The sequence below is a fragment of the Centroberyx gerrardi genome, chromosome 8 (genome assembly GCF_048128805.1).
Source record: "Centroberyx gerrardi isolate f3 chromosome 8, fCenGer3.hap1.cur.20231027, whole genome shotgun sequence".
Lineage (NCBI taxonomy): Eukaryota > Metazoa > Chordata > Actinopteri > Beryciformes > Berycidae > Centroberyx > Centroberyx gerrardi.
This window is the reverse complement of record NC_136004.1, coordinates 16445659-16463656: the sequence shown is the minus strand read 5'-3', so window position 1 is coordinate 16463656 and position 17998 is coordinate 16445659. Positions and strand designations below refer to the sequence as shown.

Below are 17998 nucleotides of genomic sequence, written 5' to 3'. Positions count from 1 at the left end.
CCTTGTACTTATCAATCTGGCCACAGAGGAGGAGAAACAAGACAAAGGTTGTTACTCAGAATATTGCTGCCAATGCCACCTATATAATGGTTCTCCCTCTCCCATTTCTTACACATTGGCGAAAGAGTCCAGCAACACAGAGCCTAATCCACAGACCTTGATGCCTCACAGATTTATGGCTGAGAAGATGTATGTAGTTGGAAGGAGAAGGAGGCTGTAAAGCGTGGAGACAAGGCCACTAGGAGTACAGTCGGCACCGCGCCAGGTGATTATTGTTTAAAATGGGAAAGTCTGAGGATGGTCTATGATGTGGTTGTTTGTCCTATTAATATGCAGCCGTCCGTCAGATTCAATGAGATTGGATTTGACAGGATATGATGAGAAGGGGAAACTTAAATGATGCCGAGACAAAGCTTTCCAATGTCAGCCAAAGTGTATCCAACTTTAGTAACTAGTGTGTGTGTGTATATACACAAAAGAGAAAGAGGTTACTCGATAACCTAAATTAAACTGTTTGCTGCTTTTAATAGATATGGATTGATGTGATGACTGGCTTTTGTAACCAATTGCTGCAGTCATCAGTAAATCCTCTTAAAAATTTAACCACCTATTCTGCACAAGATTGTTAAATCTATGAATAGCCCAAATACTAGTCATGACTGAAATTGACATGGATGGATTTCTATTTTCTCAGTTTTGTATGGAGCTAAAAAAGCATAGGTCTAATCCGTACAGATTCATCTTTAGCAGCAACTACACTGCTTGCGGCAATAATACTCAACCTTGCACAAAAGTTAATTTTAATCATCTTAATGCCTCATTTTGTTGTGTTATGATCGATGTGTTATTGTGAACATTTAAATTATTGATTTAAAGGTACAATGAGAGAAGAGATGCAGGAGGGGGTGGAGAGATCTTACAGGAACTGATGTACTGTGTGAACTCCTAGTTTAGTTTAGCTGAGAAAGAAGAGGGAATTTATTCTGTTCTATGCCAATAAGCAGCACTATTTCTCCTTGCCTGCTCCTGATTTATACATGAACCTGGTCTCTGGGATGTCAGTAAGGGTGCGGTGGCAGATCTGGGAGGGTACAGCTCCCCCTCTTCTCAGCCGCAATGCAGTGCAGGACACTCACACAGCATTTCAAAAGGAGATCTACACCTCTCTTCCCTGAACCTTGTATGTATACTGTAGATACATCTGATGTATGCATCAGATGTAATCTTCACTTAGAGCCAAATGCACTATAGATTTTTGCAATGAAAAGTGATTAAGAAAACCCCACAGAGCCTGTTTTATTTGATTTTTAATTCTCTTTATTTATCAGTTTCATATTGCATATTCTCAGCAGTTTATACATAGCACAGTCATCATTGTCCTAGCATTACAGACCAGAGAGGTGAAACACTGCAGTTCACCAATCAGGAGAATCTGCATTAAGGTGCACAACGAGCAAATTCAAGTCTTCCTTACCTACGTATCTGTAAATAGAATATACACATTTATATCTCCTTAAATATACATTTGTAATATCTGTCACAAACTAGCTTGATATTTTTTGACATCTCTACCCTTGAAGGCTTGTGTAGGTACAGGCCCCTGCGGTCCCCTTCAGTGGGATTCTGTTTAAATGCACTTGTTATTATTATTAAGGGCAGTTGTCACATTCAGATAAGAGTTTAGATTTAGATTTCACATTCAGATTTAGAGCATTCTGCATTCACTACAGTCATACATCAGAAGCATCAGGGGTGTGTAATGGCCATACTTGGGGGGCGGGGGGTTATTTGCTAGAGAATCACTATTGCTTACATACTGTCACCTGCTTCGGGCTGGACACTCGCTGCTCTAGTGCCCGGCCAAACAGCCCTCCCCTCTAGCCCCTCTGTCCCACCCTCCCCTCCCCTCCCCTCCCTCCCTCTCCTTTCCCCTCCTTCCCATAGTTCTTTGGCGTCTCGAACTCCTCTTCCTCCGCCTCGAGCCCTGGAACACAGCTTATTCGTCTCACTTCTTGGCCTTCTCCTCCTTGCTCTCCTTAGCCTCGGTGCCAGAAGATTTCTCCGCTTTCTCGGTCTTCCCTCCCTCCTTCACCTCCTTACTGTCGGCTGCTTCTTTCTTGTCCTCCTTTTTCTCCTCTGGTTTCTTCTCCTCTTTCTTGCTCTCTGTCTTCTCGGGCTCTGCTTTCGGGGCGGGCTTCTCCTCTGGCTGGGCCTTCTCTGATTTAGGAGGGGCCGGCTTCTCCTCCTTGGCAGGGGCCGGGCTCTCCTTGGGCTCAGACTTGGCGGCGGGCTTGTCCTCTGCAGGCTTGCTGGGAGCGGCAGGTTTGGAGGCGTCGTCCTTCTTTGGGGCTTCCTCTGCTTTGCTCTCTTTCTTTGTGTCAGGTTTGTCTGCCTTCTCTGCTTTGCTCTCAGGCTCTTTCTCCTTGGGCTCCTGCTTCTTCTCCTCCTTCACAGGTGCAGGTTGCTCCTTCTCCTTCTTTTCCTCCTTGGCGGGCTGAGGCTGCTCCTCTTTTTTCTCCTCTTTAGAGGCGTCTTTGGCAGCGGGGGGCTTGGCCTTCTCCTGCACTGGGGACTTTGGTTCGGGGGACTTGGGAGGAGGAGATTTAGATTCGGGAGATTTGCTAGGTGGGGATTTTGACACAGGTGATTTGGCTGTTGGGGACTTTGGCTCTGGAGACTTGGGAGCGGGTGACTTTGACTTATCTTCTGCAGGGGATTTGACGGCGGGGGACTTGGCGGGTGATTTGGGCATTGGGGATTTGGCTGGTGGTGATTTGGATTCAGGCGATTTTTGTGGAGACTTTGATTCGGGTGATTTGACAGTAGGGGTTTTGGGTGGAGACTTTGATGGAGGAGACTTGGACTTCTCTTCTTCCTCAGCTGCCTCCTCTTCCTCTCCCTTCTCGTCCTCCCCCTTCTCGTCCTCTTCCTTCTCCTCGCCCTTCTCTTCCTCTCCTTCTTCCTCCTTATCGTCCCCTTCTTCCTTGCCCTCTTCCTCTTCTCCCTCTTCTTTGGTTTCCTCACCCTTCTCTTCTTCCTCTCCTGCTGCTTCTTCTTCTGCTTCTTTCTCCCCCTCCTCTTCTTCCTCATCTGCCTCCTCTGTCACCTCAGTGACCTGGGTCTCATCTGTCTGTTCCTCCACGATGACGGTATCTGAGATCTCCTCTCCCTTCAGCTTCAAGTGGGTAGAGATTCTGGCATCCAGGTAGGAGTACAGACTTCCTCCTGACACAAAGCGATTCTCCTCTCCCTCCAGTAACTTCCTGTTTGGAGACAAAGACACACTCAATTACTTTTGAAGAACTAAGAACCTAAAGTACACAATGATATCTCTTGTTTCAAACCCCGACAAACCTGTAAGCAGCAATCTCAATATCTAGAGCCATCTTGACATTCAGCAGCTCCTGGTAGTCTTTCAACTGGCTGGCCATTTCCCATTTGGTGCTTTTCAGCTCACTGTCCAACTGATGGATGGTCTCCTGCAAAATAAAAACACACACACACACATACAAGCCAAATATGTCAGGTTGATGGAGTGAGAGTATGTGCGCAATTAACATGTCTTGTCCTCCCTATAACAGATGTAAGGGAGGTGTCTGTGCTGATGCCGTGCCTGCAGTGAGTTGAGGTCTCCATGGTGTCTGTCCTCACTCTCCATGCGTTGCCTCTCCAGGGACTCCTTGGTTCCTCGAAGAGTCTCCAGCTCGATGGTGCGACTCTGGAGCTGGCGGCGGTACTCGCCGATCTCTTCCTGGCTCCCACGGATCGCATCCTGGTTAGACCTCGCTGCCTCCGTCAGACGCTCCATACGCACTACAGGGATTGCAGACGCACACAAATGCTCATATAAGATTTAGAGTTCACCTTTAAGGAGGCAACAGGGATTAGTGTTTTATTGTCTGCGTATGCCATTTTGCTTTGTCATGTCACTGACTGCACCTAGTGCCAAAACACCACACGAGTCTGACGTGTATGCATATGGCAATATTGTGAAATTCATCATTGTTATTTAGTCCATAGGCGTGCATAGGCTAACAGACTTTTTGTCCAAAGACATTTGGCCTGTTCTCTGTCCAGAAGGCCACAGAGAGCAGCCAGTCACGTCTGGGAGCCTGAGTAACCTTGACAGCGTCCATCTGTCAGTCAGTGGTCTGACTCAGCTCCCTCCCTCCTCCAAGCATGAATGAGCCACACTGCTGCAGTCAGCTGGACAGCACAGAGGGAAGGTCAATCTGTACACACCTTTTTATTGATGGATATCAACTCAGCATGTAAAAGTACTGCAAAGGTCAATCTATAGAGCATAAAGTCCCGTGAGATATAGCTCAACTGCTCTTCACATGAAACCCTCCTCGGCCTTCAAAGTTCTCATTTGAATATTTGCTGGTACCACACAGATCTGCAGCACTGTATGCAATCTGGTCTTGCAGTCTTGTCTTGCAGTCTGAAGCACCCTTATTACGCAGCTTTCACTGAGGAAGAGGTTTCTTCTTGGAAGATGCTTGTATTTTTGAAAGATGCTATCTCAGTTACTTAATTGCTTTGCTTCAGTCAGGATATTTTTCACATCTATATGCATACTTCCATGTCCTTGGGAAACTCCCATCACGACGACAGAGAGGGTCACTGCTCAAAGGCAAGCCTGTCTGTTTATTGTCTCTCTGAACAGAGAACAGTGACCTTGAAAAAGACTGTTTCCTATTTGTAGAGGTTAGGGGTGAGGAAAGATGAAGCAAAACAACACAGAGGCAAACAGTGGCACACAGGGCGCAAGCAAGAACACACCCACTGTTACCTACAATGAGAGTGCAAATTAATCTCTATGTGCCATCTCACCCCTGCAGTGCTTGTCTTGAAGAAAAAAATGATCAGCCTGCGGCAATGATGCATCCGTAGAAAAGCGCTGCGGCTGTAACTGAAGGACTTATGTTTTTAAAAAAAAAAAGCAATTTCTATTTCGAGGTAGTCATTAACTTCGCCTTGACTTAATTCCCCTGTCACTAGCGACGCAAACTTAATTAGTTTGTTGTTGGAGTTTATGGATGGAAGGATACAGGCTATAGTCGAACCAGCAGAATCTGTTAATCTGCAGAGATTCAGCAGCCTGTAGCGGCTCGGGTGCCTAGTGGTCAGAGTGACGGTCCCATAACGAAAAGGTCCCACGTTTGATCCCCGTAACGGCCCTATGTCCTGTCGAAGTGTCCTTGAGCACTGAACCGTATCTGCTGACTCACTGTAAGTCACTTTAACGCCTTAAATGTAGCTTAAATTAAATGTGAATGTACAGCAGAGGGATAAGGGAAACTCGAATGAAGTTCAGCACCGTGGACAGAGAACTCCTGTCAATGCGCTTCAACTTTGCGCATTGACAGGAGAAGGTGACGGAGACAGATGGTTCAGCGATATCAGTCTAAAAACTAAAGTTGTTTAATTCCTTCTCTTCACTTACCTTTGAACCATTCCTCAGCGTGCGTTGAGCTCTTGGATGCGTGAGTGTCCAGCTGCGCGCGGATCTCTCGCAGTGCGCCGGTGACGTCCGCCTTGATGGAGTCCCGCACCTCGAAGCTCACCTGCGCGCCTTGAATCTGCGCGAAGAGCTCCGCCACTTCTTCCTCGTGGTTCTTCTTCAGAAAAACGGCCTCTTCCTCGAGAGCGCGAAGCTTCTTTTCCAGCTCCATCCGTGTGAGCCCGCACTCGTCCACGTACTTGTTCATGGCACGGGCGGCGGCCTCCAACTCATCCCGGTTCCGTGCTTCATCCTCGAGCCTCGCCCTCAGGTGCTGGATGTCCTCCTCCAGGTGCTCGTGCTCCAGAACGGCGCGCGTCTTCTCCCCGGTCAGCTGCTGCAGGAGACCCCTCAGGTCGCCCAGCTCTCGCTCGTAGTGCTCCCCGACCGAGGCGCGCCCGGCTTGGCTCTGCCGCAGCGCAGCCGCCTCTGCCTCCAGGTTACGGTTGTGCAGCTCCAGGTTCCGCACCTTGTCGATGTAGCCGGCGAACCGGTCGTTCAGGGCTTGGAGAATCTCTTTCTCGTTCCTCCGTGCCATGTCTCCGTTGTAGCTCTCCAGGCTGTCGACGGAGGGTGTGGGCTGGCTGTAGGTGGTGCGGCGGCGCTGGGAGTGGAAGCCGCTGGAGGACACCGAGGCCGGCCGAGCCTTGCGGTACGCAGTCGGGCCGTAGAAGTGGGGGTCCAGCGTGAAACTCATGTTTGCTGGGCCGGAGGAGAACTGACTGCAGCAGGAGGGGGAGCGCTGGGTTTATATAGGAGGGAGGGAAAAGTCACTAGTCAGCACCAGGACACACTCTATTTAAAGAGATATCATTTGTTCAGACAACTACTGCCTGCGTCGGAATATATTCACCCTCATCAGTGTAGCCTAAGTGTGCACCTTGTTGATGAAGCCTATATTTAGGCTATTATAAGGCAGGAGGGGATGGAGTTGAAAGCAAAATCCTAAAGTAGAACATGTAGAGGTTTAGTATAATGAGAAAACATGTCACTTTTTTTCAGAGCATCACTGGCATTTCATTTTCACTTTTTATCTGAAGGCTGTCAGTGTGTGGGCTATATGTTAGTAAAAGACCTGGGGAAAATATAGAATAGGACATTTAGACTGATTAGGACATGAGGGGTTTTATTTGCAAGTGTCCACTCTTGTGGCTCTTTAATTGCCCTGACATGATAAATCATCCATCCCTCAAGTTGTTTCAAATATTGGAAGCCATATTCAGATTTAGGGTATTTTCTGCTTTGGTCTGGTGCTGTACAGTGTGTGAAGTGAGATGTGTGGGTGTGCTCTGTTCTGCTGATGCGCTCTGTAGCTACTGCTGCAGTGTGAGTTTGCAGATCCACGCCAAACCCTCTGGGACCCACACCTGCTGGCCCATTGACAGAATCTCTGTCCACACACACACACACACACACACACACACACACACACACACAAACAGCTCATACACATTTTAAAGTTTTGTTTCTAACCATTTTATAGTTTCTCCGGTGGTTTCTGCATCGTTTGCTAGCTGAAGAGCATGAATTCAGCTCCAGATGTGCAGTGTGGCTGCAGCCCGAGCATGACATGTAACACACACCACTGACAGGTCAAAAATAGCAGAGGCTACATGCACATCATGGTGTTCAGTGAGCTAAGATGATGCAGCATTCACACATCGCCACAAACTGAGTTGTCACCGCTGATCTGGGATGTCTGCTGTGAGGAGGCCAATTCTGAATAGCACCTACAGCACCTATTGATTACACACACACACACACACACACACATACACACGCATACACAGGGTGAGCGAGTTTATTCTGCAAATCTTAAAGGAACAGTGAGAATCGTATATATCATGCCTTTCCTTTGAGATCTGTGCTCAAGAATGGATGGATCAGCACACATTTCTCTGCATCAGCCGTTCTCCTTCCCTGTTAACATGTGTGTCGTCAGCCCAGTGATACCCAGGAGACTGGGAACCAATCCCCTAGCCTGTCCTCCTAGTTGCATGTCTCTTTGTGCAGTCTGTGTCTTTCACTCTTGCTCTCATTCAAAGGTGAAACACTTAGAGTTATTCTTCCGAGGTAAGAAATGTGTACAAATGCATTGGACTGTGTGTTGCTGCTATTGTCTGTGTTTATGCTGACAGCTGCAGTATCTTTACATCACACCTGAGGGTCTCAGGGGGAGGAGGGGCATCAGGACAGAAATAACATGCCTTGCATCCCCTCCCTCCACCAACTTCATGTTTTATTTATGCAGATAACAGAGGGGAGTAGGCAGAATCGAGATGTGATGTTATGTGGATACCATGTTTAATATTATTCATGTTCCTTGATAACTCGCGGTTTGAGCCAACCAATACAGAGTTAACTAGAAGACTACAGATAGGATTCCCATTGTGTCATTAATATTAATACTGTGTGTTAGAGACTGCCTGCTTGAGAAATACCTCAAACATGACTACATTTTAGGTTTACCAGCGGTGAAGATGGTCAGCGACCATCTTAGTTGCCATGACCAGGTAAATGTTGAGAAATGCAATCAGGGCAGGACACTACATTTTGGTCTACAGACCACAGTAGCTGTTAAATCCCCAAATGAACCTGCCACTCTCACTATTTTACCAGCCAACTAGAGTTTTACAACAGAATAGGACCTCCAAACGACGACCGCTCACCTGTCAGAGTCAGCGAGTACTGTAGAGTACTGTCGACAAACTTACCAGCAACAGCAAAATTTATCAGAATATGTTTGTTGTTAATTACCCAAAAGGAATATAACCTGCTCTTGGGTGATGCCATGGTTGGATTCATCACAGTATTACTTCTGTATACAGAGCTTTTGGGGTGCAATGTAAGTTTGAAGTCTTGCCATGTAAATGACATTGACAGGGTCAGGTGGAAAGAAGGTGGGAGGCTTGGCTCTCGCCAGAATGACCTTGTCCTTGAAGGGATGGATGGATGGAGAGAGAGAGAGAGAGAGAGAGAGAGAGCGAGAGAGAGGATGGGGGGGGGGGGATAGATGTGGAAAACAGCAGGATCAATGAGGAGATAAATGGCATAAAAAGTGAAACCAGTCCCAGGGGAATGAAAGATATGGGAAGCGGTAAAAGGATTCAAAGTTACCTGTGTGTGTGTGTGTGCGTGTGTGTGTATATGTGGGCATGTGTTTGCAGCTGTGAGTGTGTGGGTGGATGGTGAGGAGCTGTGATGGCCAGGAGCATCCCTTGTTTTTCCACAGCGGTATATTTAGAGCTTTCTGTGATATGAGACGATGAAAGAAAGGAGGAGGGGGAGGCTGGTGACGAACCCAGACAAGGGAGGCAGAAGGATGGGAATGCAATGATGTATTGATGGATGGACTAGAGAGAGAGAGGGGGGGGGGGGGGGGGGGGATGGGAGGAGAGGAGAGGAGAGGAACAGGGTGAGAAAAGAAGGAGTCACCTTGGGAGGGACAATTGGAAAAACGGCTGTCCTGGCAGACTCAAAGATGACTCAGCTGTAATACAATTAAGGCCTTGGACTGCGCTTGCTTTAGTGCTTATGTGTGTGTGTGTGTGTGTGTGTGTGTGTGTGTGTGTCTGTCTGTCAGTATGTGTATGGTAACAAGCCACTGTGGCAAATGCTGCACTTGCGATGGACAGTCATGACACAGAGACACATTGACATACACAGAGGTTGTGTGTGTGTGTGTGTGTGTGTGTGTGTGTGTGTGTGCGCGTGCGTAGGTTACAAATTCAGTTAATGAACAAAAACAAACAGCACTTGTGAGTTTGTTTGCTGAGAGAAATTCAATCTCAATGCTTTCAGTGATTGAAGTTTCCAGAACATGTCTTCCTTCTTCACAGCACCATCTAGTGGACATTTAGGAGACTGACTGGTTTATCAGACTGTAGGTTCTATTATGTCCTACAGGGGGCAGTAGAGTCCGAATCGTATCAGCTCATGTCGTGTTTACTTCCTGTTACCTTTGACTAGCGAGGGAAAGTTCAAACAACAAACAGCACTACCTTTCCACATGATAACGACCTAATAATGACCAATAATAACATGTATGAACCAAATTCTTTGCTCGATAGATGGGTCCGAGAAAACAACGACTTGGTAAACAAATGGAAGGTAGGTTAGGTTAGCAAGTCGACATCTCCAGATTTAGCTCAACCGTTAACTGCTTTTCAGCGATTAGCTGCTATAAAAATGTTCAAAAATCATGCTAAAATGTTAACATTTGTGAATATATAATCTGTAAATGCTTTTTCACCTTGCTGAACACTGGTGTGTATGACTTGCAACGTGATGAGACTGAAAATAATAGTGTGAATGTAGCTAAACCCATGCATGCTGTATTTATATGCTGTCTGAGTACGTTATTGTGAGTTGGCAGACTGACTTGACACTGTAACTGTGGATGTTATCAGCTTGAGAGTGTGTTGTATGTTGTGCACTGTTGTGTATGATGCATACTGCTTTGTGCTGGCCTAAACTGATTTCCCCTCGGGGCAATAAATGATATTGTGTTGTATTACTACCTAACAGTTACCTACACTGTATGTTATCCCTGTCTAAGTTATCAGTTTGCTTTATCTTGATCGTTTCAGCAGCAAGAAAGAGGAGACGCCTTGAGCCGAGACCAGACCCAGAGCAGTCTGAGATGGTGTTGCTCTGAGTTTCTCAAGCTTTTAAGGAAAATCCAAGGTACTGCATCTCCATAATGCATAGGCTCATTTTTATGAAGTCAGATGATTCAGCTTCTCTCCTTTCCGGATCCTCCTTCACCCTCGTCTCTTTCCCTCTGCCCCTCTCCTGCAGGTGTCCCTGCTGTGGCGGATCTCTCCCGGTTGGAGTTGACGGTGGTGTTCAATGCCTGTGCTTTCTCTCTCGCTCAGACTCAGTTTTCCGAGGCAGAGCTGCTCCTCACACAAGCTGTGGAGAGAGGTACACTATGAAATGACACAAAAAAAAACCCTGATTTTGTGATAACATAAGAATAGTGTCATACATCCAGTTTTGTGTTAGTAGGATCACTCAAGCTCTACCTCTTGCAACCTTCCTCCCAACCCACTCTTCTTCCCACCAGCTCTAGAGATGACGGGGAATGACCCAGTGGCTTCAGACCCTCCTGTGTGTTTTTGGCGAGCAATTCTTAAATCACTGGGAAACTCAGCTTTGAACCCCTGCATAATGAACCTCCTCTATCTGCAGTGGGCTATCTGGCTGGCCACCTGCAGACTGAAAACCATACAGGACCTGCAGGTAAGCTGCTGTTTAAAATTAGACACAATCTAAGTGCTCTGTGTGAGACATTGGTTTGGCACTACCGCTGTCAATTGAAAGGAGAGGGTATTCATGAGTCCACAGTAATATGACTGGAAGACACCATTCCTGTACTTTTTATTTTATGTGTTTTTAGTTTTTTTCCCCCTACACATGATTAGGAAAACAAGCACAGGCATCCAGTGGATTTGCATCTTGTTCTCTTAGAACAAAATCGTTATTTTGCTGTGTTGATATACTGATCTGACAGACACACATTGTTCTCTGCAGTATATGCAGTGTATTCCTTTAACAGTGATGATTACTTGTGTAGTCACTAATAGTATGACCGTGTTTTTTTCCTGGTTGGCTTTCTGTGATACAGGAGGAGCTGTCCTCTCTGTCTGAGAGACTGGGTTCTGGAGTTGGGGACGAGAGGAAGAAGTCTCATGAAATTCCACAAGTGGTGATGGAGCCAAGGAAGCTTAATGAACTATTGCAGATCTGCACTGTCATTTCTCAAGGTCTGCACCATTTGGGGTTGTTGTTAATGGATAAGTAGGGACCAGACACCATCTGCTATAACCAGAGTAGAATATTGTACCTTAGAACAGAGAATAAATGTCAGCTTTTGTGCCTCTTAAAAATCATATTTCACCTCGTAGTTACATTTTCACTTTGTTTGCATGAAAGGAGTGCAAGGGCAGACGGCCTCCAACATCAGCTGTCCTGATAATTCACTATCACAAGGTCTGTGTCAATATCAATAACTGCAAACAGACAAAATTACCTCTTGAAAAGTGGACACCTCTGCTGTGCTCGAACAATAATTTTTAGACATGATTTTTAAAATGGAAGTGAGTAAATGGTGGTTACAGAGCAGCCAGTGTTGGTGGGCGACCATTCATGAACTCCTATAGAGGTACTGTATGTGCTCTAAAGAGTGAAAATGTTCTACCAAAGTGAAATATCTCTTCAAACTGAAGACTGTGTGTCAATGACTTGTTAGTAGACTACTTGTGTTTGTAACGCTGCTCCTAACTATTAGCGACTATCCTGTGTTCTGTGTGTTTTGTTCAGGTGCAGAAAGGTTGAGTGAGGGTCGCAGTTCAGAAGCGCTGTCCGATCTCCAGAGAGCTTCCTCCCTGCCGGCTCCCAGAGCTTTACTAGCAAACACACGCCTCCTCTCAGGCTTCTGCCTCGCCCATATGGTACACAAGCAGAGGAAGTCTACACACACACAAACACACAGAAGATGAGCATGCATCACGCGCTAGTGTGTACATCCTGGTTGAAGTATTTGCATATATTGAGAAGGTGTGTTTGCGTTTGTCTCCAGGGCCGCCCCCAGATGGCATTGCAGTGTTACAGGAACGCACTGGAGACAGACTCCCGCTGTGTGTACGCTCTGTACCAGAGCATGCTGATCTACAGACACCTGGGCAACACACAGGCTGAGATACAAGCTCTTCGTCTACTGCACTCAGTGGGTAACACACACACATGCACTGAATATACACAGGGCAGGGTCCAAAACACCTAGTAGGCACCAAATAATGGTAAAAATGTGTCTTTGGCAGAAAAATCTGTAAGAATCACCTGCCACACTGTAACCTTTTGAGATAATATAACATCTGAATGCCTCAGATTGATTTCTGTTGCACTTCATGATGAATTACAAACTTGATCCATTGTATAAATAAGTGAGCAAGTTTTAAATTATCACATAGTACTTGATTCTATACATGAAACAGCATTGAAAATGGACAGTGTGACATATTTCTATGAAAAATGTTGATAAATTATTTTAGTCTGGTTTGGCAGGTAATTTATTTGTAGTTCACTAGCCCTTGGCAGGTGAACTAAAAAGTTAATTTTGGCCACTGACACAATTGTAGGCCTGCTTACTGTGTAGTGCTGATAGGTATTGATGGTGTCTGATATCAATATAATTTAGAGTTAGCTTCAGTGAGAATTAAGAACGGGGCACCAGATAACAGACAGCATCAACAGGTCTCATCTGAAGGAGTGAGTTCTCGGCATGTTTGAAGTTAAACCCACACAATGAGCACAGGAGGTGACTATGCAAAATAATATATTTATTACTAAACTAAAGCACACTCAATAATCAGGTAAATACAAGTGAATATAGTACAGTATATACAAGAGGTATACCTATGAATTGTGATGAATCAATGGCAATAGGAATAGATGATGTGAATATGCAATACTGATAAATAAGATAGATATAGATAAGATAGATATAGATAATAGAATAAACCAACATTTCAGCAGACACAATCATGGAAGATGAGCAGTGGAAGACATGAGTCAGCAACGATAGCACTAAAGGGGCGACAGTATAACTATCTGGAAAACTGACTTAAATGAATCCTTGAATAACTGAATGGTTACTATAACTATAGGGAGCCGTAATAAAGTGTGTGATATGTGTGAAGTGTGAATGTAATTGAATAGCTATGTGTGATGTATGATATGATGCCCAGCGGACAATGATCAATACATACGACACCAGCGGAGGTCCGGAGGGAGATGAAGCACGCGAGGTCGGGAGTCTGTGAGGAGTCTCGGCTTGACGAGGTGCTGGAGGTTGAAGATCTGATGTCTGTTCAGTTGATCTCAGCAGGCCGCAACAGGGTGAAGCACACAGGCTGGAGCACGCAGGCTGCTGGACAGGGCTGTGGGTCTCTCAAGGCCAACGCCGACCCACTCTGGAGGTTCCGATGATTCTTCAGAGTTAAACTCAGCAGGATAGCTGATAGCGGTTGTAGCAGGCAGGACACACAGACACACGTGCTGGAGTGTGTGTGTATTTGTCAGGCAGAAAGGCAAGGCAGCAAGGCTCTCTTCACTGTTTCAGATGAAACAGGCTTTCTACTTGGCTTGTGATGATGATGCAGTTGAGTCCGTCTTTGGAGACAAACTTTGGAACTAAGTTGTTGTCAGACTCCGTTAGCACACGTGTCGCGACCACGTAAAGTGCATGAAATCCACATTGGAAATGAGTGTGTTTGGTTTTGTTGTGATCAGTTGAGGGGTGTGTGCGTGGGCTGGCATGTCTAGTCTTACGGCTCATTACATATGCATGAAACCCTAATTTTGGTTCCCAGATCTATCCAATATAATTGACCGTCGTAACATTAACATTATTAAACTCAGCACAAATTCCTGAACACTTTAACTTTAACCCTTTCCTTTCGATCTCACAGTCTTCCCCCACCATACTGATCTGTTATCAGGGAGGAGGCTCACACAAAATGCACAGGGCCTTTCCAGATGTGAGATGACAATGATGGTGTGGGTGCAGTTACTACAACTGAAACATGAACCCTCTGTTGTCCCACAGACTCTGATGTTGCCCCCTGCTACAGAGTCTTCCCCGGTTGGGACCCGTCTCCTCTCCCCCTCCTTACTGCTCCGCAGCCAGTCCCTGAGCCGCCTGCTGTCAGTCCCCTCTGCCCTCAGCGTACTTCACAGCCTGGCCCTGAAGTGTGTTCTCCATGGAAGGTGAGAAGACCAGCAGGCAGCTCACAGTCTCTGTCTGCCGCTCTGCTTTACAGCCTCTACTACTCGATATCACAAAGAGTAGATTGAGCTGAGAATAGTGCAAGTACAGTGTACACTGCGGTTTGCTGTGATTGTTAAATGGATGCGGTTGCTGTTTCTGCAGGGTGTCGGAGGGTGTGGAACATTATCTGGACCTACTGGCTGCTCTTCACTCAGAAGACCGACATGGAGTAAGTCTGAAAACACTGACATGCAAATTCAATCAGTTTACTATGAGTTCACTTTTATGAGGACATTTCTTTCCATGCTGATTGATTCTGTTTGCTGTATGTCTCTGTCTCAGACGGATGTTGAGGCCCCTCCCCTCCCCAGGTTACCTGAGCTTTATCTGGAGGCTGGCACTGCCTTGCTCATGGCTCGGCGACCCGCTGACTGCATGGCGCTGTGTGATGAAGTCGTCAACATGACATTGGAGCTGCTGCCAGAGAAGCTGATGCTGGAGGAGCCGGAGGAGAAGTGTGAGGCTGAGACCGGAGCTGAAGGGCCAGGCTCAGACCAAGACAAGGTGGGGATGCTGCTGTGGGCCGGGGCTGCACACCTCCTCCATGGCCACTGCCAAGCCCACCTGAAGGACTGGAAACAAGCCGTGACTCACTACACAAGGTCCCACAGATGCAACTGACTGTATTTCAATGTCATTCATTGTTAGGTCAAAGGTGGAAAGAGGACTGTGCTGGCAAGGCTACAAAGTTAGAACAGGGACAGCCAGTGCAAAGTAGGGATGTTTTACTTGGAACTATTTACATCTATACAATGTACAGCATAGATGGCACATAAACATGCACTAAGCGTTTCGACAGGCAGTCTTCATCAGGCAGCGCTGAGACAGAGTAAGTATTGAACCACTATAAGTAGAGATGGAGCCAAAAAATGTCAGATGACTTCCTATATAGGCTATGAAATGCACAAACACAGCAAGTAGTTCATACAGAGGCAGAAACCATAATGCATTAGAAATTGTATGTGTAAAAGTAAATTATTTAAGCTTAAGGAATCTACAAATTGATATTATGAGACATCACCAGATCCTAAAGACCACATAACTAGATTAGAGGAAACAGTTGAGTTCTAATCCTTCATTTAGTCCATTTGGGGATACTGTGCCTAAAGACTGTATCCATTTGTATCTGTTTATGTGCCATCGATGTTTTTTGTCATTCATTGTTGCCATAGTAGACAATCACATGAAATCACGTTCTGTATTACAGGTGTATCAACCTGCTGGTGAAGGTGTGTGTTAAAAAGAAAGGCGAGTAGACTTTTTTTTGTCTCTTTGGAGAGATATTGCCCTTTTTACACACCCACACCAGCTGCTGTTTGGTCATTCTATTTTGTTTGTGGGTATTTCACGTATCTTATTGTGTTGATGTCCAACTACAGGTTTCCAGCCCCAGATCCCCTGTGTAGATATGGCTGGCAGACAGGGGACGGACATGCGCACCCTGCAGAGGCTGAAGGGGCTTTCACTAGCTGGCAGGGGCGTCAGCTTCACCCAGAGAGACCAACTCAGAGAGGCACTGAGGGACCTGCAGCTCAGCCTGCAGGCTTTACCAGGTAAATACACCAGAGCTGCAAACACAGGACGTATAGAGTTGGAATCTTTTTTTTTCTTTTTTTTTACCACCACAGCACTATCACCATGGCAACATGGTCATAAAGAGGGGAGTTCAGGTCAGTCGGGGGCAGACACTTCACTCCTCTATACCTGAGTGTTATCAAACTTCGTCACAGTATACAGCACTTGAGAATTTTTTGTTTTTTACAAATCGTTTGCTCTTTACTGAGGGATATCCAATTAATAAAAGGAAGTAAATGTTCTCACAATTATTATGAAACTCTAACTAACTGAATCTTCAGTCTTAACTAACTGAATCTTCAATCTTCAGCTTTTACACAACACCTACAGTCTCTATTTGTGTGTTAAACAAGAACTGTACCCATCTCCATGAATACGGCGTAGGACTGTAGAGAATCTGTACTTGTTTTTGGACGGTTCTTTGCTTGCACATGTCATCATGCTGTATGCGCTGTCCCAGAATGTGTGGGTGCAGGACTGTGGCATGGTGAGGTGCTGTGGAGGCTGGGGAGGAGACAGGAGGCAGCAGCCTGCTGGGAAAAGACCTGGAGCTTCACCGCAGAATCCTCACTAGTGTACGGCACCATCATTATATTCACTGTCTTGTGCTTATCTGGAGTTTGGGGTCTATATATGTCACTTGTGAACACTTACTGAAAAAGAAAATTAAAAAAAAGTCCCAAATAGTTAATAGCCAATTCAGTCCCCAGTTGCTTCAAGAGAGGCACATTTGTCATGCAGTGATGTTACTCTATATTGTTGTATATCTGTTTATACAACAGTTAGTTCCGGTCGAGTAATTTGATTGGACAGGAGGCATCCCATGAGTGCTGATATACAGTATTACAGCACTGGGACATTTTACTGTATCTATCACTCTGCTTTACAGGTGTTCCAATGTAAACAGTTTGTGTGTTGCTTGGCAACACTTGGTAGTGGAATCCTGAGGGAACTGTTTTTGTTGACAGAGACAAATAAAAGACAAAAATCATTATTTGTTTTCTCATATTACTATTACTTGATAAATAGCTTTGTTTATAGAACTGTTGTATAAAAGCAATATCACACAAGAGAGTGTGCTGTTGTACTGTATATCAGTACGGCTGTGATTCAGTCGTAGGCACAAGGCTGCAGGCTGAGTGCTGAAGATAATCACAAATTTATAAAATAAAAAATAAAAAGGCATGAGTATGAGGTTGTCATTTTAGACGACTTAACCGTTAGATGACTTTTGTGTTGCAGGAGTCTTCCTCTGTACCTACAGGAGCCCCAGTCCGGCCCTTCCCTGGACTCCACAGACCTCCGCCACAGAATAGAGGAACTCACTCGCACCTAGAGGGCCCGGGCAGGGACAAAAGAAGAAAGCCCTATCACTTACTGAATAGGATCAACTTTCTGGTGCTTGTGAACTGAAACCCATACCAGCCGAACACAGCCATGTACCCACTGGGTCAGCAAAATAAAACAACTTGTAAGGGCTGATAGTGTTTGAGACTGAAATTGAACACAAGATGGGTAAACCTGCCAGGTGGTTTATACATAAAATAATGAGAAATCACTAGACATAAAGCTGCTTGGCCAATGACAGTTTAAGTTGGCTTGTAGGAGAAATATGAGTATGTTGTCTTATGAAGGAATTAAGGTTGGAAACTGTGGAAGATTATTATTACTCACTGATTGATGACGGTTTGGAATACATACTTGTTCATAAAATAAACAACAAGCTGTGTTGCTTCTTTAAACTGTCTGTATTTGTTAACTGCCTGTAGACCTTGTTTTGTGGAATGATCCTATGAACAAAACATGTCATATCATTCACTCCTCGTTACACTCGCAGGAAAAAAACAATTTAATGTTTTCACGATTCTTGATTATCAACGCGGTACACTTTAATTGGAGGACAGAAGTTTGATGACAGGCGTTAAAAGACCAATAGGAGGAACGTTGATGAAAATTAGGACATCCCACTTATTTTCAACTGGCCAAAGTTCCACAATATTCTAGCAGACGTCAAGCCAAAGGTTATTTCATTGGTTACTGATGACAGTGGGTGTGTCTTTCACGGTGAACGAATTTGATGTACA

General features: G+C 45.5%; 2 protein-coding genes across 2 annotated transcripts; one reads left to right on the top strand and one right to left on the bottom strand.

Annotated features, from left to right (window-relative positions):
* Positions 1 to 2005: 2005 nt before the first annotated feature.
* Positions 2006 to 6044, bottom strand: LOC139911983 (uncharacterized). Its single transcript, XM_071899624.2, has 4 exons — positions 5450 to 6044; positions 3614 to 3813; positions 3355 to 3479; positions 2006 to 3263 (listed from the first exon to the last, which is right to left on the bottom strand). The coding sequence occupies exons 1-4, from the start codon at positions 6042 to 6044 to the stop codon at positions 2006 to 2008; spliced, it is 2178 nt and encodes a 725-aa protein (XP_071755725.1).
* Positions 6045 to 9486: 3442 nt separating this feature from the next.
* fancg (FA complementation group G) lies at positions 9487 to 17627 on the top strand. The gene is made up of 14 exons (XM_071899761.2): positions 9487 to 9616; positions 10096 to 10192; positions 10307 to 10432; positions 10575 to 10750; positions 11136 to 11274; positions 11831 to 11961; positions 12090 to 12236; positions 14118 to 14278; positions 14442 to 14508; positions 14622 to 14941; positions 15547 to 15587; positions 15719 to 15892; positions 16375 to 16489; positions 17157 to 17627. The coding sequence occupies exons 1-14, from the start codon at positions 9533 to 9535 to the stop codon at positions 17248 to 17250; spliced, it is 1872 nt and encodes a 623-aa protein (XP_071755862.2). The 5' UTR covers positions 9487 to 9532; the 3' UTR covers positions 17251 to 17627.
* The last annotated feature ends 371 nt before the right edge of the window (positions 17628 to 17998 follow it).